Source organism: Marmota flaviventris, chromosome 4 (assembly GCF_047511675.1).
Source record: "Marmota flaviventris isolate mMarFla1 chromosome 4, mMarFla1.hap1, whole genome shotgun sequence".
Taxonomy (NCBI): domain Eukaryota; kingdom Metazoa; phylum Chordata; class Mammalia; order Rodentia; family Sciuridae; genus Marmota; species Marmota flaviventris.
In genome coordinates this window covers 121,405,902-121,430,167 of record NC_092501.1, presented here as the reverse complement: position 1 = coordinate 121,430,167, position 24,266 = coordinate 121,405,902, and the positions used below count along the sequence as shown (strand labels likewise).

At 35.2% G+C, this 24,266-nt stretch overlaps 1 protein-coding gene across 6 annotated transcripts in view; it reads left to right on the top strand.

Moving 5' to 3' along the window:
* Positions 1-24,266, top strand: part of Elf1 (E74 like ETS transcription factor 1) — a 106,359-nt gene that overhangs the window by 41,003 nt on the left and 41,090 nt on the right. For 4 of the 6 annotated variants that reach the window (XM_071611467.1, XM_071611466.1, XM_071611468.1 and 1 more), the window contains exon 2: positions 12,363-12,666. In XM_071611467.1, coding sequence (XP_071467568.1) covers positions 12,595-12,666 — 72 coding nt within the window. In that variant the 5' untranslated portion in view covers positions 12,363-12,594. Of the gene's footprint in view, positions 1-11,697; positions 11,814-12,362; positions 12,667-24,266 lie in introns of those variants that run through there. The other 2 variants (XM_027928781.2, XM_027928779.2) reach the window with 2 other exon arrangements.

Sequence of the window (24,266 nt, the reverse complement as noted above, 5' to 3'; positions counted from 1 at the left end):
TGTGGCATGTCTATTATTGTAAATTGTATTTGCCTTAGTCAAAAAATTGTGAGCACCTTTAAGAAAGTCTTTCTTAGCTACCTCTTTCTTATACTTCTCCCTTCCCCCACCAGTGTCTCGCTGTTAAGTTTCTAATGAGTGCTTGTTGAATAAATAAAAGGATATAGATAATACTATATAATTTCTGAAGACCATCTGGTATATAGAAAAAACAATACAGAAAGAATTTTCTCTTCTTTCTCAAGATGTTTATTTGTAAGTTACTCCTATGCAAATCAGCATTGTATATTACAGTATGCCTTTGAATTTATCTACCTATTTTTTTCACCAGATATTCTTTACCTCTTTTATGCACTCTCAGATTATCTGAATGGTAAGCATCTTTTCTCTACAACTCTTACTTACACTTAGCGTAGGAGAGGTCACATTTTTTGTATTCAGTTGTAGGAGAGGGGTTGTGGTGTAGCTAGGCGGTAAACATTGAAGGAGAGTGGCAGAACTTTCTATTCATGGATTACAAGATAACAATTGCAATGTATTGCCTGACATTCCCTCATTTTAAAAACAAATATTTTGAGGAGGAACATTTTTTTGTGTGTGTGTACCAGGGATTGAACTCAGGGGCACTGTACCACTGAGCCACATCCTCAGCTCTTTTTTGTATTTTATTTAGAGATAGGGTCTCACTGAGTTGTTTGGCACCTTGCTTTTGCTGAGGCTGACTTTGAACTCATGACCCTCCTGCCTCAGCCTCCTGGTTGCCTCTGGGATTACAGGTGTGTGCCACCGTGCCTGGCAACATATTGTTTTGAAGATCAATAAATTAGATTATAAACCATTTCAGGGCAGAAATCTGGTTTATTTTATTTGTTGCAGACCTAGAATATGGTCTGGCACATTGTAAGTATTAGGTGGATATTTGTCAAATGGATAAATAGATAAATGAGCTTGACATGAAATCAGACATGGACTCACATCCCCATTGTAACTTCAAATACTTTTGAGTATTTCCTTGACAGATCTTTGTTGTGGACTTTCTGGGATCTGTCAGCACAATGATGAGTATAACGGGGTTCCTGCCCTTATTTGGTTAACTATCTTGATCTTTTATATCTTCATACATTTAGAGGTGAGTATTATTTATATGAAGTTTAAATAGGTCCTCTGCTAAATACTGTGTTTCCTAACTCATTTAAATAGTAGTTATTATTTTTTAGTTATTTTTATTTGTTATCTCTTTCCTAATCTCCTTGAGGAAGTGTCAGATATTTTTTTATTGATGCAAAAACATCAGTAAGTTACTAGAGAGGTTCAAGGATTAAATATAGTAATAGGTATATATATTGCTTTGCAAATTGTAGAGTAGTTATTAAACATGAGGCATTACTAACAAATGATAATATAAATGAACTTTATTGTGCTATAGTACAATTCCTGAATGTGTCTTTATGATGAAGTATTTTTAAAAAGTCAAATAGGCCTGTTATATCTACTAAGCTCAATGGCAGAGAATGCAGTCACCTTTGAGTTCTTGAACATCCTGAAAGAAGACAAAGCCATAAAACAGAAAATATCTCCAATAAAGATCCAGGTTTGAATGAAGCTTTACTTAGTCAAAATAACCATTTTTATAGGAGCATTCTTCTTTTAAACATCACTTTGGAGGAAGGTAAAGATTTCTCAAATGGTGATGACTGTAGTCTGTATTAAGGGATTTAAGGAGTTTGAGTCTGTCATGGATATCATGTCTTCATTGAATAACTAAGTCAGTATTGACTATTGAAAATATTTAATACTAAATGACAAGATACAGTCATTAGTAGATATTCAAATACTTCAAAGTTTCACTGGTACCTAAATGAATGGAAGGATGATTTTGTTGTTTAGTTGAATAACATGTAAGGACATAGTAATGAGTCATACCTTTTGAAAATTTTATAATTTTACTGTTTCTACTTTTTTCTAATCTTGTGCAAAGAACAAAAATGTCAAGTTAATCAATTAAGTTAATTTTGTTTGTTTTAAAGAATTTTTCCAAACCTTGAGCTGTTTAAAAACTATTGTTGAGAATGTCTATTAGTGATTTGTGAAGTAATTTAATCAGTAATTGGTGAAGAATTTAAGGAGGGCAGCATACACATTAGTGACCTGGAGCTGTCAGAGTAGCAATCAAGCTCTGGAATGTTTGTTTCAGCTGTCGTCATAATTTTTGGATGATATATCTCAGGTCCCATTAATGTGACTTGAACTGTTTTTTGTTTTTTTTTTGGTACTGGGGATTGAAGTAAAGGGTGCTTTACCACTGAACTATTTCCCTAGCTCTTTTAATTTTTTGAGACAGGATCTCACTAAGTCTTGGAGGCTGGTCTGAAAGTTAAGATCCTTCTGCCTCAGCCTCTTGAGTTGCTGGGATTGCAGGTGTGTACTACATTGGGTTGTTTATTTTATTTTTTGGTGTTATCACTCAAACCTGGGACTTTGTGCTTACTAGTCATGTACTCTGCCACTGAACTATATCCCATTGCCTTCTATTGGTGGAGTTAATAGTCATAGGGACCATTCTATGTTATTGAAATGGTACTTGAAACCCTCCAGGAACTTCTGAAAGCATGCAGTATTGACCAGCTTTGTTAACAATTAAGAACTACATTGTGGAATTTGTCTTGTTTCCTGAACTAAACTTCATGGGAATTAGGACTATGCATTATCTCTTTTTATTTTCTACAATGTTGAGCTCAGGAGAAGTTCAGAAAAGATTTGTAGGGTATAGGAAAATACAAAATTACATGTATAATTTATTAAATATCTGTATTTTAAGTACATATATCCTATAATACTAAGCCCATGACTTTCTGCATTCTTATTTCTTATTTGTGGTTTTACTGCAGCTGTTTTTTTTGTTGTTGTTGTTTGTTTCATTTAGTTTAGAGGCTTAGGATGACAGGATGATTATAGGAATAATTTCATCTTAAGATTCTTGACATGGAATATCAGAATTGTTTGATTATATCCAAACTTATTTAAAATAGTTTCCTATTATTTAGAGAAGAAAGGAGGTATACCATTAAAAAAAAAAAAAAAAAAAGGCCATTTAGGTCTCACACATGGGAAGAGGGAAGTTTTGCCCACAAAGAATCTTAAAGTCTTAAAAATTTATTGGTATCCTGGGAAAAGCTGAAATGTTTTGTTTCCCTGGAGTTTATCTTCTAAAGTCTGGTTGTGTTTGGTCTTGAAAAAGGATTCTAAAATGTCATAGAAATAAAAGGTATTTATTCCACAGAAAATATGTGGAAAGATCTGGGTTGAACTTGGCAGTGTGCACAGATAGCCTGGGTAGTGTATGTTGGGTTTCTTGGTGGAGTCAAGACAGGGTACTTTGACTTCTGTAATTGTGAGGTTGGGGGAAGGTAGGAAACTGAAAAATGTAGAAATGTTGAAACTGCTGCTGTTGAGATGATAGTTGATATAGTTTGGATCTTGAACGTGCCCCTGAGGCTCATGTATGAAAGGCTTAGTCCCCAACCTGTGCACTATTGGAAGTTGGAACCTTTAGAAGGTGGGATATAGGGGAAGAAATTAGGTCATTGGGGGTGTGCCGTTGAAGGACATATTTGGACCTCATACCTTCCTCTTTCTGTTTTTGATTTTTGACTGCCATAAGGTGAGCAGGTTGCTCCGCCATATGCTCCTTGCCATGATGTGCTAACTCACCTCGGGCCCATAGGCACTGAGGCCAAGTGATCATGGACTTAAACTATGAGGCAAAATAAACCTTTCCTCCTCAAGTTTTATCTCAAGTATTTATTATAATAATGGAAAGGGGAGTAACACAATAGCAAAGAATTACACAAATTATGACAGAGGTGTACTTTTTTTTTTTAAAGAGAGAAGAGAGAGAATTTTTAAAAATATTTTTCAGTTTTCGGTGGACACAACATCTTTATTTTATTTTTATGTGGTGCTGAGGATCGAACCTAGCGTTCCGCGCATGCCAGGCGAGTGTGTTACTGCTTGAGCCACATCCCCAGCCCAAGAGGTGTACTTTTTAAAAAATACTTTTGTTTTAAATAAGCAGTTTTAAACTCACACCAAAATTGAAAGGAAGGTAACAGATATTTCCTATGTATCGTCCAACTCTGGCACATGCATAAATTCTTGAATTATCATCATCCCCACCAGAGTACATTCATTAAAATTTATGAACCTATACTGACTTTTCCTTATTACCAAAAGTCCATAGTTCACATTAGGATTTACTGGTGATAGTGTCCTTTCAATAGATCTGAACAAATGTATGTAATGTCTATTTAAATTTCTTCCATATCAGGTTTGATAGATCATTTCTTTTTAGTGCTGAATAATGTTCCATTCTCCAGATGTATCACAGCTTATTCATTCTCCTACTGAAGGACATCTTGGTTACTGCCAGGTTTTGGTAACATAAGTAAACTTCTGTCTACTCCCAGGCAGGTTTTTGTGTGGACATAAGTTTTTACTTTCTTTGGGTAAATACTGGGTAGCCCTATAGCTTGATCATGTGGTAAGAGTATGTATAATTTTGTAAGAAACTCTTCCAAATTGTCTTCCAAAGTGGCTGTACCATTTGGTATTCCAACTAGCCACAAATGAGAGTTCTTGTTGCTCCACATCTTCACTAGCATTTGGTGGTGGTAGTAGTGTTCTGAATTTGGGCCTTTCTAATAGGTATGTATATTATATATTATAATATATTACTTGTCATTTTAAATTTTGCATTTTTCTGATGACATATGATATAGAACATCTTTCATATGTTTATCTTTTGCCAAGGTCTTTTAAGGTCTTTGTGTCTAGATTAATTTTTTTTTTTTAACATATAGACATTCAGTTTTAGTTAAGAAAACTTACCTTCTCTCCATTGGACTGCCTTTGCTCCTTTGTCAAAGCTCAGTTGGCTATATTTATGTGGATCTATTTCTGGTCTCTTATTTTGTTCCATTCATCTATTTGTCTCTTCTTTTACCAATACTTCACTGTCTTGACTACTGAAGCTTAGAGGTGGATGTTTAGGTTTGATCCGTGGTATATCCTCTTTACCTTTCCAGTGTAAGAAAACCTTTTACATATCCTGTCTTACAAATCTGACTGAAGTTTCCTTAAACGTTTGTCATATCATGAACAATTTAAATCCTGATAATGAATTCCGACTTTTTCCTATCAGCATTGAAAGCCATTGGTTAGTTTTAAGTAGAGAAGTAAGTTGATTGTATTTTCATTTTTGGTAAATGGCTCCTATTCCAGGGTGAAAAACCACTAACTCTAGAATAGAGTTAGTAAGGGCAAATCAAATGAAAACAAGAAGCAGCTATCACCTAATAATGTAGTGCATGTCTATTAAATGATCTTGAAAATTTTCTTTCAGCTAATAGTATGTCTGTCTACTTCTAAGAGTAGAACTTCTTATGATAGAACAGTTTCTACCAGAAGAGTATTGTGCCAAGTGGGAATTAGAGGAAGGGAAGGCAGTCACAGTGAAATCTCCTGGAGATACTTTTAAACAATGTATCCTTGACTTTTCTCTGTCAATGCCAGAGCCTAATGCAGTTATTGATGGGAATCTTGCCATCTCAGATGGGGAAACGATTGCACTAGAGACTTGCCCCATCCACCAAGATGAAAATATTAACTAGGGGGAATAAACAGCCACAGAAATGAAACAGAATTTCCTTGAAGTTAATTCTTGTTTGTTGGAGATATTTTTTTATTATTATTAATTGCCATAACAGGTTGTGCTGATAAGGACATTTTACACATTTTAGCATGTTATGAATAGGGGTCTTCCCCCCCCCCCCCCCAGAGTTGCGATTTAGGGTGCTGGCAGGAAGAAAGTTTTTCCAATCTGTTAATTTGCATAAGAGAAGCATGAATTAATGATGTTTCATGATCATAACTCTAAGGCTTTAAAATTCTTTTTTTTTTTTTTTTGAGACAAGGTCTCACTAAGTTGCTCAGGCTGAGGCTGGTTAAGTTGCTGAGGCTTGTCTTGAATTTGTCATGTTCTAGTCTCAGCCTCCTAAATTGCTGGGATTATAGGTGTGTGCTACCACACTTGGCTACTTTCAGACTTTTTAAGCCAGGAAAGAAGTTAAACTTATTTCATGACCAGAGTGAAAATTATCTGCTAACGGGTAGATATTTCTCTTTTAGTTTTAAGTTCTCTTGCTTTCAGAACATGCTCGAAAAAAGGGTTAATCTTAAACACATGTATGGACAGGTCTAGGTATGCCTAGGAATGCAATCTGTCTGTTTTGCAAGATGCTGTAGATGTTGCCTGACTGTAATCTGACACCAGGTGGACCAAGTGGCCAATGATAGAAAGTGGAGAACTATGTGAAAGAACTGGAATTTCAGGTCTGGAGAGTAATTGTGGCCTGCTCTCAGACTCTTGGAACTGTTCAACTGAGTGTCAGCAAAAAGGCAAAGAATACAGAAGACAGACTGTTTAGTTTTTTAGTTTGATCATACTTTTTTTTTTTAATTAACATGATTGAAACTAAGGTGAGCTCAGACAAGTTTGGGAAGACCTGCTTCATTTTAATGTGGGTTACCAGAAGTCTGAGACAGTTTGTGTGTGTGGGGTGGTGGGGTGGGGTGGGGTGGGGTGGTGGTTACTTGGAATCAAAACCAGTGCTCTTGCATGCTAGGCAAGGGCTCTATCTCTGAGCTACACCTTCAGCCCCTGACTGAGACTTTGTATACAAAAGCCATCAATTTGTGCTTCATTTACATGAAAGCAAACTATACTTTTAATAGTCATGGGTACTTTGCTCTCCCCTCTGGGCCCTTCCATTCCATTAATGAATGCCAAATTTAAAGTAAAGAATGTCTAAATTTAAAGTAGTTATGCAAAATTGCTGCTTTAAAGATAGCAGTGCTATACATGGCTCATATATGAATTCTAGTAATTTTTTGCGGGGTAAGTTATGGGGATTGAACCCAATGCTGGGCAAGTGCTCTACCACTGAACTACTCCTCTAGCCCCCAGAGACATAGTTTTAAACTTTTTCTGAACTTTCTTAGATTCTTTGAAAATTTGAAGTTTGTAGTTTAGAATAATTTTATTTTTAAATTAAGTTATGAGAATACTAATTGTAGTGAGAAATGTTTCGGACACTTGTGTTTTTCCTCTGTTTTATGTATATTGTACATAATTTACAGAGGGCTTTATAATATGGTATTTTTTCAAAATTAGTGTTGGCCCCCGCACTGTACCCCCTTTTATTTCTGCAGGGACTGAGAAACTTAATATCCTCTCTTGGGGGAAATTCAAATCTCATTACTTAACTCTAACTACATTGTGGTATGTTTCTTAATGGTCTTTTCAGTATCCACATTTTTGATGTAAATGATAGATAGCAACAATACTGCTTTTGAAGAACTAGAAAGAGCTGGATGCAGATGGCACAAGTCTGTAATCCACCCTACTTGGGAGGCTAAGGCAGGATAGAAGATTCTCTATTTAGTGGGATCCTTTCTCAAAAAAATTAAGGCACTGGGTTGTGGCTCAGTGGTAGATCCCTTGCCCAGCATATGTGAGGTCCTGGGTTTTTATCCCCAGCACTGAAAAAATAAAATAAAAAAAAAAAAATAGAACTGGAAAGGAAAATGTCACTAAAAATCTGTTTTATTAAAGTATTCTAATGAGTTATTAGTTGTGGTCACCGTACAAAAAATCTTGTTTCCTTTTCACTTTTTAGGCTGGGTGAAGGTGTAAAGTTAAGACTGTATGATATGGTAGACTTGGAAATGAACAATAACAATAAGACTGATTTAAGTAAATCAGTTGTTCAGGTAAAAATATGGTTGACAGTGATCCATCACATGTATCAAGAGGTTGCAGAAAATATTATATGAGGGGCTGAGATTGTGGCTCAGCGGTATAGCATTCGCCTAGCACATTCCAGGCCCTGGGTTCGATCCTCAGCACCACATAAAAATAAATGAAATAAAGATATAAAATAAATAAATAAATTCCGTTAAAAAAAATATAGGGGTACAAGAGGCTGGTTCACTTTTGCCTTCTTTTCTACTAATGGTTCTGTATCTTCAGACAAATCAGATTGCATTAGACCCTAATTCTTTATTTTTGGGGGGTGGCAAGGGAATTGAACCCAGGGTCTTGTGTATGCTATACAAATGTTCTACCACCTAATTGTATCCCCATCCCATTCTTTCTTTTCAATGAATGTGTTGTCTTAGGTGATCTTTAAATATTTTTCAGCTCTAAAATCCTGTGATTTCACAATTTTTAGATTGAGAATATTGAGACCCTTTGAAAATTGTATGGTTTTTCTTGATACCATGGACTAATTTACTTTATTATAAACATGAACACTGTCGGAATACTTTAAAGTCAGGGTGTTCATTCAGCCACCTCATTACTCTTAGCTAGTACATTTTACCTTTATGCCATAATTATCTAAAACCTTGGCTAGAGTTGTGGTTCAATCAATGATAGAGCGATTGCCTAGCTTGTGTGAGGCACTGGGTTTAATTCTCAGCACCACATAAAAATAAATAAATAAAAATAAAGGCTCAGCCACAACTATATATATATATATTAAAAATAAAAAAGAAATCTTATTGCTTAGTTTTCCTGTGGCATGTCTTCCTAGAGAACAAGAGTATGATACTGACCCAGCTGAAAGATATCAGGATCCAGTCTGTGGAGTTATTATGCCTTACCGATTACTTCTTAAAACCATGCAGATAAATTGATACTTATGTCTGTGTGGTGAATGAGCAGTTTTCACTTATCTTTTTCCTTCTTACTTAATTATATTGTGAAAACACATTCAAGAACTATTAATATAGCAGAATGTTTCTGAAACAAAATATTAATGATGGGTAAATTTAAATAAGTTTAATATTTACTGTGGACCTTAAAGTTTATTAGGTAGAACAGAAACCATTTCCCTCTTTCAATTTTAGTATCTATATTTGTCCCATACTAGAGTACACTTGAGGAAATATGATACATTTAATCTTGGGCATATTTTAGAAATGCAGTGACTTTGAGGGGCTTGTCTAATAGTTTACTGAATGCTTTTGTTGGAGATCAGAAGCTGAATTAGAGATGGAGTTTTTTTTCCTCCCCTTAAATTTGATTATGCATTTATTAAATATATGTTCTAAACTATTACAGCATAAAGGATTTGGGTAGATTGAGGTAAGACTGTATATTACAGTAATGGAAAATTACTATATTTAGGTAGTGAGAATTCTACTTCTAACTCTGTTTTGCTTGCAGACTGAGATCTTGGGTCCCTCAGTCTATTTGATGAAAAACTGAATCACTGATTTGGATTTTCAGTTTTGTCTGTCACTGAAAAATTTTAATATACCTGTGTTATTGAAATATCTCTGACATGTACAAGTGATAACTCTGGATTATGTGACAAAATTTATTCCCAAGAACACTTTGATGCCATAGGGAATATAATTTATACAGAGAAGAGGAAGAGGAGCAGGAAAGATGAAAGAACAGAAACCTGATTAAGCCAATAAAATGTTTTCCTTTAATTATACATTTTCATTTTGTGAACTTCTGTATACAACTTAATAAAAGCTGAACTAAGTTATCTTTTTCTGCCCCAACAAATGACCTACTGATGGTGAGGAACCATTTTAGTTTTTTGGCTTATTATTGTTGATTATTAGCATGTGCTTTAAGATGTGGATATGTTTATTGCTTATTCTTATTTTTTGTGATTCTTCAAAGACAGTTATTAGGTTTTTTTTTTGTAGATGGACACAATATCTCATATATCTCTTATTTATTTTTATGTGGTGCTGAGGATCCAGTGCCTCACACGTGCTAGGCAAGCACTCTACCACTGAGCCACAACCCCAACCCATCAGTGACAGTTATTAAAACACAATGTGCCATCTCTTTCAAAGCCTTCTAACTTCTATGTCTCAACCCATGAGAATTGCTCCCTTCTAAAACATAGTACTTACCAGGTGTGGAAGTGCTGTGGAAATGTTGCTAAAAAATCATATGTAATTGCAATGGAAAAGAAAGTGAAACTTTACAGAGACCATTCACATTGGTGGTTAGTGTAGTGTCACTTTGTATTTATGAACAAACAGGTTTTGGAACAGCCTTTTGGAACCTAACTTAACTTAACCTAACCTAAACTAGAAAACCTTTTGGGTCAGGAATCATCCTTGGTTATATTTTCTTACTGTGTGTTTCTATATTGAGGATAATAGGTTCTTTATTATCAGAAGTACTTCATTTAAATTATTTTATTTATTTATTTTTGAACCCTGGGGATACTAAGCCACATCCCCAGCCTTTGTTTTATATTTTATTTTGAGACAGGGTCTTGCTAATTTGCTTAGGATATCACTAAATTGCTGAGGCTGGACTTGAACTTTTTTGTTTGTTTGTTTATTTTTTTGCATCACTGGGGTGTGAACCCAGGGCCTTGTGCATGTTAGGCAAGCGCTCTACCACTGAGCTACTTCCCCAGCTCTGGACTTGAACTTGAGATCCTGCTGCCTCAGCCTCTGGAGTTAATGGGATTACAGGCCTGTGCCTGTCAAGTACTGTGTTTTTGAAGGGCGCAGTGCTTACAGGTTGAGGCACAGAAGTTTGGCGAGGCTTTGTGAAAGAAATGGTACATGAGTTGAGCATTGAAGAATGGAAAAGATATGATGTAGTGCTGAGAGAGGGAGTGGTGTTCCAAGCATGGGTAATAATAGAAGTTGATAAGAGAGACAGGAATGAATGTAGTTTGCGTGGAGGAACATGGAGAATAGTCCTATGAGGGCAGGATTGGGTTGTAGGATAATTTAAGGGAAAAGATAGTACAAGTAATGTGTGTGCAAGGCCAAATATATGTCCCAAGTTTATATTATCTATGATCAATTTAAAATGAAAAAAAATTCTCTAAATATGGTGCATTGCTCAAAAACTACTGAATGTATTAAAAATACTTTTTCAGTGTTGGAATTGAACTTTTAAAAGGAGTAGAGCAGAGGGTAGTTGGAAACTACTGGGTTGGAACTGAGTTTAGTGAGTAAAAATCTGAATTAATTTATTAACTCTAATTTTGACTTCAATTTATGGAAGTCACAGTAATCTATGGGGATGCCTAGAACCTAGAATATATAGGAAATTGGTTTTACTGACATTAGGAAATGGAGTACACTATTTTTCTAGCATATAGCTAGCTGTTTCAGGAAAACTGAATCACCATGTCAGCCTCATCCCCAAACTTGCCTGTTTAAAATTTTTAGGAAATTAGTGGCCATACTTTCCTTGAAGTCAACTTCTTTTTAAAATATTTGTATTAAAATGGTAAAGGCTATTTCAGAGAACTAGATATTATTTAATGTAATTTAAAAAAATATCTTTGTATTTTTATGTCACATTTATGGCCATAACTATTTGATTCAATATTTAACAAAATTGTAGTAAATACCTAAATCAGTTTTCACTTTTTTCTGTTAGTAGTGGTAACTTAAAAACAAAAAAAAATCTTTGCTAGGCATTTTTAAAGCATTTCTGTCTTCACTATGAAATTGTTTTTTTTTTGCTGTTAAGTTGCGTTTCTGTTTTTCTACTATTGTAAAGTGCAGTTCTTTGCATGTTCTAATTTGCCATGACGTGGTCAAGTGCTGTTTCCTTCCTGTTGCTTGCAGCCTTTTGCTAGAGATAAGAATACATTGTAGTGCATTAAAAAAGAAGCCACTGAAGAGGGGCTGTAAGCATGGTAACTCTTAAAGCATTCTAATTATCAGAAGCCTTTTAAAGAACAGAAAAAGTAGGCTTTAATTTCTGCTTATTTTAAAAAGCTCTTAAAATGTTATTTACTAAACTTTAAATGTACTTGATTCTTAATTCTTAACATATTATTAGACCTAACAGGGATGCTGTCTGAATGTTTCTATTAAAGGTAAAAATATACATAATATGCATTATGAAATAGAGCAGCAGTTCTGATATAGATGGTTTGCTGGATTAGTAGAAAGCAGGAAATTGCTTGTATATCCTTTATCGTGGCTATAAACCTCATTATTGCTGGAATTTTTAATTTTTGTTTTTTAATATTCACTACTTTAACCTAAGTTTAACTGAGAGAAGGAGAAACTTCATTTTTAGTAATAAGGGGTGATCTTGGCAGAAATGAAGTCTTCAAAGAAATTTATGTCTAACTTAAATAAAAATAAGCCTAACGAAGACATAATTAGTCATGTTGATTTTTATTTGAAGATCAGCAGTAACAACAAAACGCTTTGGAAATACTGTGCTTTGGTTATATTTTAAATGGATGGCTGCTTTTTCACAACTAATTTAAGCTTTTGTTTTTCAGGCCAGGAAGCTTGAGAAAAGAAAAATTTCAGAAAAATTGCTTCTGTTTGCTTAGAATATCAATGAACCAAGAAAAATCGAAGCACCTTCCTTAAAGATAACCTGGGTATACATACGGTAATTCACAGACTTGGCTGAGGAGTTTTACCCAAATTTCTGACTGGATTCTACGGCCTGATAACTTGAATCTGTTTGGAATTTTTCTCATGTGGATCTAAGGGGAATGCTTTATTATGGCTGCTGTTGTCCAACAAAACGACCTAGTATTTGAATTTGCTAGTAACGTCATGGAGGATGAACAACAGGTATGGGACCTGAAAAAAACTGAATTTTAATAAATTTGTTAGTTTTTTCATTTGTATCAGAAAATTACTTACTTTAAAAGATGGAGCTTTATTAAAGTCACAAAATTAGAATATTTGGAGGTAATGATTTTAAATAATATTTATAACTGGATTCTTTTTTTCAAGCAGATGAAATAATGCCAGCAGTACATAATTGTACATCATTTCAGTGTAAAACATGTGACAATGAGGAAGTTACTTAACTTCTCTAGATTTGAATTTCATCATTTATAGGGGGATTGAACTGAAGAATTTCTAAACTGGCTTTCATTGAATTTATACATGACGTGCAAATAATGAGTTAGATTCATTTTACTAGGAAAAATATTTTGAGAACCAGTAGGTCTAAAATATGCCTAATATGACTGATTTATATGTTAAATGAACCTAATCCTGACTACTTAAACAGGCCAATTATAATGTCATGCTTTTGTTCTACAAACATGGCTACTACAGATCTTAAAATTGATTTTTAATTTTGGTCAGGACATGATAATTTCTTAGCTGTTTGTAGTGTTCACTGAAGTGGCAGAATAAAAAGTTTATAAATAAACCTAAAAGAGGTGATAATTTGGATTAGCTTATCTAAAGAGCAAGATGAGCTTCAACCAGGTAGAAAAATAGTTTGAGGGACAGAATTGCCTGGCTCCAATTAAAAATGTATTAATAGTGATTTGGATTTAATCTAGAGAAAAAAGGAAAATCATTTTAGGAGAAGAAAGTGTTTTGAATTTGTTTTAAGACAGGATGTTTGTATATATTAAGGTCTGAAGACAGTGTGTTTACTGTGCCGTCTCTTAGAAAAGATCCTGTGATAGATTCTAGGCTTGATGTGGTGAGGTTTGATCTCGGGATGTGGTAGCAGAGGACAGAGGCCTTAGCCACTCATTGGTGTGTTCTAGTGCAGTAGCTTTGACATTCTTTTAACCATGAGAAATGCATTTGACATTATAGTATCATATTTATACATGCATATATGTAGTTATAAAAAAGTTTTGCAAAAAATACTTATATACCTGTGTGTATAAAGCACTTTGTTTATCTTATAAACATATCTGTGGTCAGGGTGCTGTTAGCTTTATATCAGCATATACAAATATCTATTTTTTTTAATGTGATGCTGAGGTGTTGAACCCAGAGCCTCATGCATGCTAAGTATGTGATCTTGCTGAACTACATTTCCAGCCCTGTATTTTATTAAGTTATTAATTTTCAGTGAACAGAATGAATCTGTCCAATGTTAGTTTGGGGCAGGTATTATCCAAGGACTTTACAGATATTAACCATATGAGGTAAATACTAATGTTCTCATTTTACAGTAAGGAAATTGAAACATGAAGAGATTAAATGACTTTCTCAGAATCATATAGCTAGCAAATAATGGTGCTACAACTTGAACCTCTAGCAGTTTGACTTTCACTAATGATGTCATATTTTCTTGGAGTGATGCATGACAATCTTACTGTATTATAATCATTGCCCAAATATTTGAAACTATTGGCCAGATTCAGAGTTTTTCTCATGTACAATCATAAGCATAGCAAAAACTTAACTGCTTCACATGAGGTTAGAACCAGTGGTAATTGGCTTTATCTGACCTATGGTTCTACCTCCTTGTTTATTTGCTAGTTAGTTTTTTGTTTTTTATGTTTTTGGTACTGGAGATTGAACCCAGGGGCACTAAACCACTGAGCCACAACCTCAGCCCCTTTTCATTTTATTTTGAGACAGGGTCTACCTAAGGTTTCTTAGGGACTTACTAAGTTGCTGAGGCTGGCCTTGAACTTTCAGTCTTCCTGCCTCTGTCTCTCAAGTTGCTGGAATTACAGGTCTGTACCACAACACCTAGTTTGTTTTTAATATAAAAGTAATGACTTGTTATTTATAAAAGAAGTCACCTAATATAAAAATATATAAAACAGTGGAAATATCTCTTCACCCTTTCTCCTTATTCTTTTTTTTTAAAGAGAGAGAGAGAGAATATTTTTAATATTTATTTTTCAGTTTTTGGTGGACACAACATCTTTATTTGGTGGTGAGGATCAAATCCAGCGCTCCACGCATGCCAGGCGAGCCCCGTGCATGCCAGGCGAGTGTGTTACCGCTTTAGCCACAACCCCAGCCCCTCCTTAATTCTTTTTTCCTCCCGAGAAGAAACTAGTATGAACTAGTTGTGGGTTTTATATACCTACAAAACTACACGCAGAATTTATTTTTAAGATATAGATGACATTATCCTAAATGTATTTTATGACTTGTTTTCACTTAATGTATAATAAAATATTATATGTGTGTGTTGATTGGTTCTGTATTATTTTTCTATACTATGAATGTTTATTTCACCAGTCTTTGATAATGGCTGTATTTCAATATTATATACATTATATACAATATTATATACAGTACTGCAGTGAAAATTCTTATTCAGGGAGGCAGTAAACTCTATCTAGTGGTAGTAGTGGTTAAGAGCTCAGTTACTGGAGTCAGAATTCCTGGGTTAAATATTGGCTCCACTCTTTACTACCTGTGTGATCTTGGGCAATTTCCTTAACCTTTCTGTGCTTTGGTTTTCTTATCTACAAAATAGGAATGAAAATTATAGAACCTAAATTGTATTGTAGTTTTGTTATGAGAATTAAATGAGTTGATACTTACAAAGAGCTCTTAGAACTTACACATAGCTGATATTTACTGAGCAGTATCATTCTCTCATGTGTCTATGTATATATTACAGACTTCAGGTTTGAACTTACTAATATATTCTGTTTCATTGAGCTATTTTTTATTGTACCAGTATCACTTAAAATAATGGACATTATATTTTATGTCTATAGGATTGAGATCTTGTATGAATTTTAGAATCAGCTTATAAAGTTACATAAAAACTCTGTTGGGATTTTAACTTTTCAAAATAAAATATTTGTCTTTTAAAAATAATTCATTCTGTTTTATGATTCAGTATTGGTTGATTGGTTGGTTGTTTATAAAATCACTGTTGGAAGGCACCAGATTAGAATTTCCTGTTTTCAATATTGGTCTGTGGTTGTATAATGACACTGTTAATGTCTATTTGCCAGCACATTGATCATTTTCTCTCACATAAGTTTGTACTGTTTTCAAAACTGTTTTGGAACTCTTTTAGGTAGAGATAGTGGTAGGGGGACAGGTGTTGGAAATAGAAACATTAAACACTGTTGATTCTGACATTTAAAATTCTATACTAAGCTTTTTTGTACTGGGGATTGAACCCAAGGTTGCTTAACTACTGAGCCATATCCCCAGCCAACCCTTTTTATGTTTTATTTAGAGACAGGGTCTGGATAAGTTGATTAGAGCTTGCTAAGTTGCTGAGGCTGGCTTTGAACTCACTATCCTCCTGGCAGCCTCCCAAGCTTCTGGGATTTCAGGTGTGGGCCACCCTGCCCAGCTGCTCTTGCTATTCTTAACTGAGGGATATTTCTAGCTGGAAATGAAATTCTTGCACTGATGTGGGAGAACATCAGTATTGAAATTCAGTGTACTTTTATGTGAAAGTGCTTTGGTTTGACTTCATTAAATAGGTATGTTTGCCTGGTGAATGTAGGAAAATAAGGAAACTGAAATAAGGAAGCTGTGGATACAAGTTTCTAATAGAAGTAAACATGACAGTACACAAATATTTCAGAAGCTAATTTAATGAAAAATACCTCATAGTTTAATATTTTTATATATTATTGACATATTATTATGTTTCTTCAGTTTTTGTTTTTTTCTTTTTTTAAATAACTGATAATCAGTTCATTAAAATAGCTGACTTAGGCACTGCAATGGAGACTTCAGCCTCCATTTCTGCCTTGATACTGATGGAAATAATCTGCTTAACAATCTTGGACTGTGTAAGTCAGTCAATCACTTATGGATTCTCATCTGGAAATGATCCCATGTTTTAGGACCTTCACCACAAGGTGTTTTTAAAAGTAGACAGGAAATAGGAAAGACAGAAATTAATCTGACTTGTCTTTCCTAACTTTCCTATGTACTTACATAAGTACACCTCAGTGAATCTCTGTCATGTACAAATGAACGTAGGTTGTAAGGTGGAAGAAGAAGAATTATGACGTGCAGAACAAGTATTTTTGATAGATTCTTATCACAATATAAGAAGGTAGTTTTAGGACTTTGTTTCTCAAGTTATAAATTGACTTGCCTTGACTGTTGTTTCCTAGAGGTTAAAGGGTAACTTTGAACCTCCTACTTTGTGCTTTTTTTAGCAAGATGCCCAGTGATTTTTTTCATGCATTATTTGGGAATCACTACTCAATATAACAATAGAAGTAAAATCAAAGTGCTGAGGTCACAGAGAATGGAGATATTTACTGACTGCATTGGGATTTGGGGAAAGCTTCACTATGAAAGTTGCATTTGAACTAGATCTTGAAGGGTAATCAGTTTATTCTGCAGATGAACAAGGTGAGGTGTTGCAGAGCAAGCAGGTTTCTCGTGATTGCATAGTCAATCCAAATACCTTTAGAAGCTTTTCACAGTGTGCCATGCCGTTATTTCTTACACTACATATTTTTGCCAGTCTACTGTATGATTTCCCCAAATGCTTGCTTCCTCACTGATCAGGAATGATCTCCCACATTTTATACTTGTGGCATGTTTAAATCCTAATTGTCTTTCAGTATTTTGAAACAAAACCCACTTTTTCCAGATACTCATCCTAAAACAAATCCTTTAGGAGTTAACAGCTTGATCCTATTATTCCTATAACACTTATTGTCAGTGTCATCCATTTGGCATGATAAAAAAATCTGTTTTATAAAAAAGATAAAACTTATCTGTTGATCAAATGATTTGGGATATATATGTGGTCAGTTATAGTTCTTATCATGTCAGAAGATCTTTGATGAGAAGTGATAACTTACTCTACAACTTTCTTGACTATAGTATATGTTGTCTTCTGTTTTGTTTTTGGTACTGGGGATTGAACTCAGGGATATTTTACCACTGAGTTACATCCCTAGTCCTTTTTATTTTGAGCTCCTCTAACTTTTTTTTTAAACATACATTTTTTTTTTTAGTTGTAGTTGCACACAATACCTTTATTTATATGTGGTGCTAAGGATCTAACCCAGAGCCTCACACACTCTCTACCACTGAGCCACAACCCCAGCCCCTCCTCTAGCTTTATATTTATAGTACACATTTTCTTGGGACATATTGTTCACATTCTCATTTTGTGTGGTATTGTCATTTCTCTGTGATTTCAAGACCAGAAACAAATATTCATAGACTCTTTTTAAAATTTTTTATAATTATACATGGTAGCAGAATACATTTCAACTCATTGTACACAAATGGAGCACAATTTTTCATTTCTCTGGTTGTACACACTGCAGTCTCACACCATTTGTGCAATCATACACGTACATAGGGTAATAATGTCTGTCTCATTCCACCATCTTTCCTACCTCCTCACTCCCTCCCCTCCCCTCCCCTCACTCTCCTCTGCCCAATCCAAAGTCCCTCCATTCTTCCCTTACCCTCCTTTACCTTTTTGGATCAGTATCCACTTATCAGAGAAAACATTTGGCCTTTAGTATTTTGGGATTGGCTTACTTTGATTGGCATGATATTATTCAGCTTCATCCAATTACCTGCAAATGCCATAATTTCATTCTTCTTTATGGCTGAATAATATTCCATTGTGTATATATACCACATTTTCTTTATCCATTCATCTATTGAAGGGCATCTAGGTTGGTTCCACAGTTTAGCTATTGAGAATCGAGCCACAATAAACATTAATGTGACCGTGTCACTATAGTATACTGATTTTAAGTCCTTGGATATAGACCGATGTTATGGTTTAGATGTGGTGTCCACCAAAAGCTCACATGTGAGACAATGCAAGAAGGTTTGGAGGAGAAATGATTGAGTTACACCTTTAGCCTAATCAGTTAATCTCTGATGGGATTAATGGAGTGGTGACTAAAGTGGTAGGGTGTGGCTAGATGAGGTGGGAGTTGGGATGTAGTTTTGGTATATACATTTGTATCTGGCAAGTGGATTCTCTCTCTGCTTCTTGATCCACCATGATGTGAGCTGCTTCCTTCTGCCACGCTCTCCAGCCATGATGTCAAATGGAATTGTCTATCGACCTCTGAAACCGTGAGCCCTCAAAAAAAACTTTTCCTCTTCTACAGTTGTACTGGTTGGGTCTTTAAGTCATAGCAGTGAGAAAGTTGACTAAAACAACCGAGGAATGGGATAGCTGGGTAGAATGGTGGTTCCATTCCAAGTTTTCTAAGGAATATCTATACTGCTTTCCAGAGTGGCTGCATCAGTTTTCAGTCCCACCAGCAATGAATTAGTGTACCTTTCCCCCACATCCTTGCCAACACTTAATTGTTGCTTGTATTCTTGATAATTGCCATTGTGAGATGAAATCTTAGAATAGTTTTTTAAAATTTTTTTATATATTTGTTTTATACTTGTAGATGGACATCATGCTTTACTTTATTTATTTTCGTATAAGGTGCTAAGGATCGAACCCAGAGCCTCACACATACTAGGCAAGCACTCTGGCACTGAGCCACACCCTCAGTCCCCTTAGAATAGTTATTTTTTTATTATTTATTTTTTGTACACAATGACTTTATTTTGTTTATATTTTATGTGATGCTGAGGATTGAACCCAGGTCCTCGTATCAGCTAGGCAAGTGCTCTACCACTGAGCCACAACCCCAGCCCCTAGAATAGTTTTGATTTGCATTTCTCTAATTGTTAGTTGTTTGACAGTTTTTCATATATTCGTCGATCAATTGTATACCTTCTTTGTTTTGGGTACTGGGGATTGAAACAAAAGTGTCTGCTCAGTTACTTAGACCATTTATTGATTGGGTTATTTGTTTTTTTGGTGTTAAGTTTCTTGAGTTCTTTATATATCCTGTAGAGTAGTGCTCTGTCTGTGCATGTGGTAAAGATTTTCTCCCATCCTGTAGGCTCTCTCTTCACATTGTTTCCTTTGCTGAGACGAAGCTTTTTAGTTTGAATTCAGCATATTTATTGATTCTTGGTTTTATTTCTTGCACTTACGGAGTCTTGTTAAGGAAGTCATGTCCTAAGCTGACATGATGACGATTTGGGCCTGCTTTTTCTTCTGTTAGGCACAGTCTCTGGTCTAATTCCTAAGTCCTTGATCTATTTTGAGTTGAGTTTTGTGCAGGGTGAAAGATAGCGATTTAATTTCATTTTGCTGCATATGGATTTCCCGTTTTCCCAGCACCATTTTGTTGAAGATGCAATCTTTTCTCCAATGTATGTTTTTGGCGCCTTTGCCTAGTATGAGATAACTGTATTTATGTGGGTTTGTCTCTGTGTCCTCTAATCTGTACCATTGTTCTACATGTCTATTTTGGTGCCAATATCATGAACTCTTTTTTTATAATATTTGACACTGTTCTGTTGTACATGTTTAGTGAATAACACCTCACTTTTACAAATTGTTATTGAGGGGTAGGGATGTAGCATGGGCAAAGTCCTGGATTGGATCCCAAGTACCACTTAAAAAACAGTTATTGAAAATGTAATTAAAATAGTTTTTCTGATTTTATTATTATTACTATTAGAAAAACTAATATCCTTATAGTGTTTCCCTCTTTCTTAGGAAACTGGAGTAGAATATTTTTTTCTTTCTTTGCTTCCTTTCCACCCCCACTCCCCGTACTGGGGAGTGAACCCAGGGGTTCTCTACCACTGAGCTACACCCCCAGCTAATTTTATTTTTCATTTTGAGACAGAGTCTTGCTAATTTCCTGAGACTGGCCCTCAAATTCATGACCTTCAATTTACATGTTCGAGAGTGAGAAAATGTATAGAGTATAGATCATAAAAACCTGCTATTTTTTCAAGACAGGAGTGTAAGATTTTTTAAAGTCAGAGACCAAGGTTTCCTCATAAAAAAGAAGGAGTGTCAACTCATAGTGTTCTGTGTATAATTTGTTTAGCACCAGAGATGTGGAAGGCTGGAAGCTGGAATGATGCTATTAACATGTATAAGGATACAGTGGGATATTTACATAAAATTCCAGGTTCTAACTTGGTTGCTTTCTTTTTAAAATCTTAGCAGAACAGATTTATCAAATCCCTAAACTGGGTCATTTGGAATAAAACATACAGAGGTTCCTTGTTTCTATTCTGTATATTTTAGCTTGATTACTTTTGAGAAAGTCTGACTTGTATCTTGCGTATAGCCCTCTTAAGGTTAAGTGAAGGGACAACCCTGTTGTGGTCCAGCATTTGGCCTGTGTTCTTTCCCTGCCAACTTTGGAAGTAAGGAAGATAATTGTTACTGTGAAAAGAAGTGGTAAGGGGAGTAGGAACTTAGTACCGTCCTTTCCCAGTCATTAATAGAGGCAAATAACGAAAAATGCCCTAAAAATGAATCTAGATGAGATTATTTTATAAGATAGCATATAGACTTGTGTGGTGGACTCCAAAAATATTCACATATGAATTTTAGTAGGTAATATTTACTGAGCATTTTATCCTGGTACTGTGCTATGTCTTGTATAAGAATTATCCTATGTAATTCTTATAACAGTCTAAGAGAGTGAGGTACTCTCATTCTCATTTTACAAAAAATTAATTAAGGCCAGAGAAGGGAAGTTACTTGCCTGCAATAGCATAGTTAATAAAGGAAAAAGCTTGGAGCTGTTTTTTTTTTTTTTTCTTTTCTTTCTTTCTTCTTCTTCTTCTTTTTTTTTTTTTTTTTTTTTTTTTTTAACATTCAGAGCCAGAACTTTAGATATTAAAGTTACCTTAAAGTAAACTCTAAGGTACCTGGTAAAAAGCTGGGAATTGTAACCCAGCCTGAGCCTTCAATCATTATTTGAATAATACTAGCCAGTGTGACATGTAAGGGGTGAAAAAGTAATTTCAAATGTGGGGAAATTATTTCACTCAGCATTTTAGTGGGGGAAAAAGCATTATTCATTATAGTTAATTATAGGTCGATAAGCAAACTATTGCAGTACTACTCATCTACTTAAAATGTACAATTCTGCCAGGTGTGATGGTGTATACCTGTGATCCAAGAGGGGAGGTTGAGGCAAGAGGATCACACGATGGAGACCAGGCCAGGTGATTTAGAAGACCCTAACTCAATATAAAAATATTTTTAAGAGGGCTGAGGATGTAACTCAGTGATAGAGCTCTGGCCTAGCATGCATGAAACCCTGGGGTCAGCAAAATAGATAAATACAATAAATAAATATCAGTGGTTTCAGTGGTTTTAGTCCATACACATAGTTGTGTGTCTGTCACCATATTAAATTTTAGAACATTTTATCATCCCCCAAATAAATCTGAATACATTAGCAGTCAGTATCCTATTTCTTTCTTTTCCCAACCCCTGAGAACTACGAATCTACTTTCTATTTCTATATATTTCCTATAAATGAAATCATATAATATGTGCAGTCTTGTGACTGGCTTCTTTCACTTAAGCATTAATGTTTTGAAGGATCATCTGTGTTGTACTGTGTGTCAGTACTTCAGCCTTTGAATTGATGAATAATAATTCATTGTATGGTTATATCATGTTGACTCTATTCATTCTGTTTACTTTTCAAAAGGGCACACTTTAAAAAAAATGAGATTCATGGTGGTAAATTTTCTCTTGGAAATGGAATTGGCAACCTCAGTTCTCTCAGAAGGTACTCAGTTGCTTAGAACAGCATTTCTGGGTAAATCAATAGTAATTCTGTTTGTTGCCTAGTGCAGTGGTGAGTACCTGTAATCCCAGTGGTTTAGGAGGGTAAGGCTCCAGAAGGATTGCAAGCTCAAAGCCACCCTGCTGAGAGCCATAGCCAAGTAGGAATGATGCATGGATTTTTGGTTGAAAAGTGATGCCAGCAAGCCATTGAGATGATATGATTATGTTAAGATCTGCATTCAATTTGGATATTAGACCCCTGCTGTCCGCCTGCTACTTTGGAGCTCTAGACTCCTGGAGAGTTCCCATTGGTTGGGGAAGTACGGTAGGAGGGATTGGTAGGAGGGATTTCCGGAGGAGGGATTTTCCTGTTGGTGTAGTGTGGCCCGGGAGAACGCCCTGTGTGTGATTCGGCATATTTCCTGGGAGCGTGCATGGCATTGGAGTTTCAGAAATAAAGTTTGTTCCTGCTTGAGTGGCTCGTGATTTTGTGCCCAGCCAGACTGCGGCACCACCCTTAGCTATTTAGTGAGGTCCTAAGCAATTTAGCACCCTGTCTCAAAATTAAAAAAGGGCTGGGGATGTGGCTCAGTGGTTGAGTGCACCTGAGTTCAATCTCTGACACCCACCCCTGAAAAAAAGTAATTCTATTCTTATTTCTAAATATGCTGTTTTATTTTGTAAAAAGCTTCCCTTAGGGCTGGGGATATAGCTCAGTTGGTAGAGTGCTTGCCTCACATGCACAAGGCCCTGGGTTCGATCCCCAGCCCAATAAATAAATAAATAAATAAACAAACAAACAAACAAATAAATAAATAAATAAATAAATAAATAAATAACTAGCTTCCCTTAAACATTTGAAACCTTTGATATTTCTTAGTTTTGCTATATTACTTAAAAATTTTTTATCTTTCCATTTCTTTTAAAGATTTTTCAAAATTTTTAGTTATACATGACAATGGAATGTATTTTGGCAGAATACACATACATAGGGTATAACTTACTCTATTTAGGTTCCTACTCTTGTGGTCATGTATGATGTGGAGTTACCCTGGTTGTGTATACAAAATCAAGGCTAGGAAAGTTATGACCAATTAATTCTATTTAGAATTTACTCTTTAATATTTCCTAATCCCCTCTTTTACCCTCTCCTTTGTATCCCTTTGTCTAACCCAATGGACTATTATTCTTCCCCCTTCCCACCCTGCCTTGTTATGGGTTAGCATCCACAAATCAGAGAGAACATTCGGCTTTTGTTTTTTTGGGATAGGCTTATTTCACTTAGCATGATATTCTCCAGTTGTATCCATTTACTGGCAAATACCATAATTTCATTCTTCTTTATGGCTGAGTAATATTCCATTGTGTATATATACTACATTTTCTTTATCCATTTATCCTTTGAAGGACACCTAGGCTGTTTACATATCTTGGCTATTGTGAGTTGAGCTGCTATAAACAAGGATGTGGCTGCATCACTATAGTATGCTGTTGTTAAGTCCTTTGGGTGTCTACCAAGGAGTGGGATAACTGGGTTAAATGGTGGTTCCATTCCAAGTTTTCTAAGAAATCTCCATACTGCTTTCCATAGTGGTTGCATCAGTTTGCAGTCCCACCAACAATGTATTAGAGTACCTTTCTCACATAATCAAGAACATGTACAGAGATCATACTGATTGGGAAAAAATCTTCACCATCAGTACCTCAGATAAGGCATAATTTCCAGGATATACAAAGAATTCAGAAAACTTAACACCAGAAAAATAACCCAGTCAATAAATGGGAAAAGGAACTAAACAAACACTTCATAGTAGAAAAAATATGAGTGGTCAAAATATATATGAAAAAAATTTCTTCATCT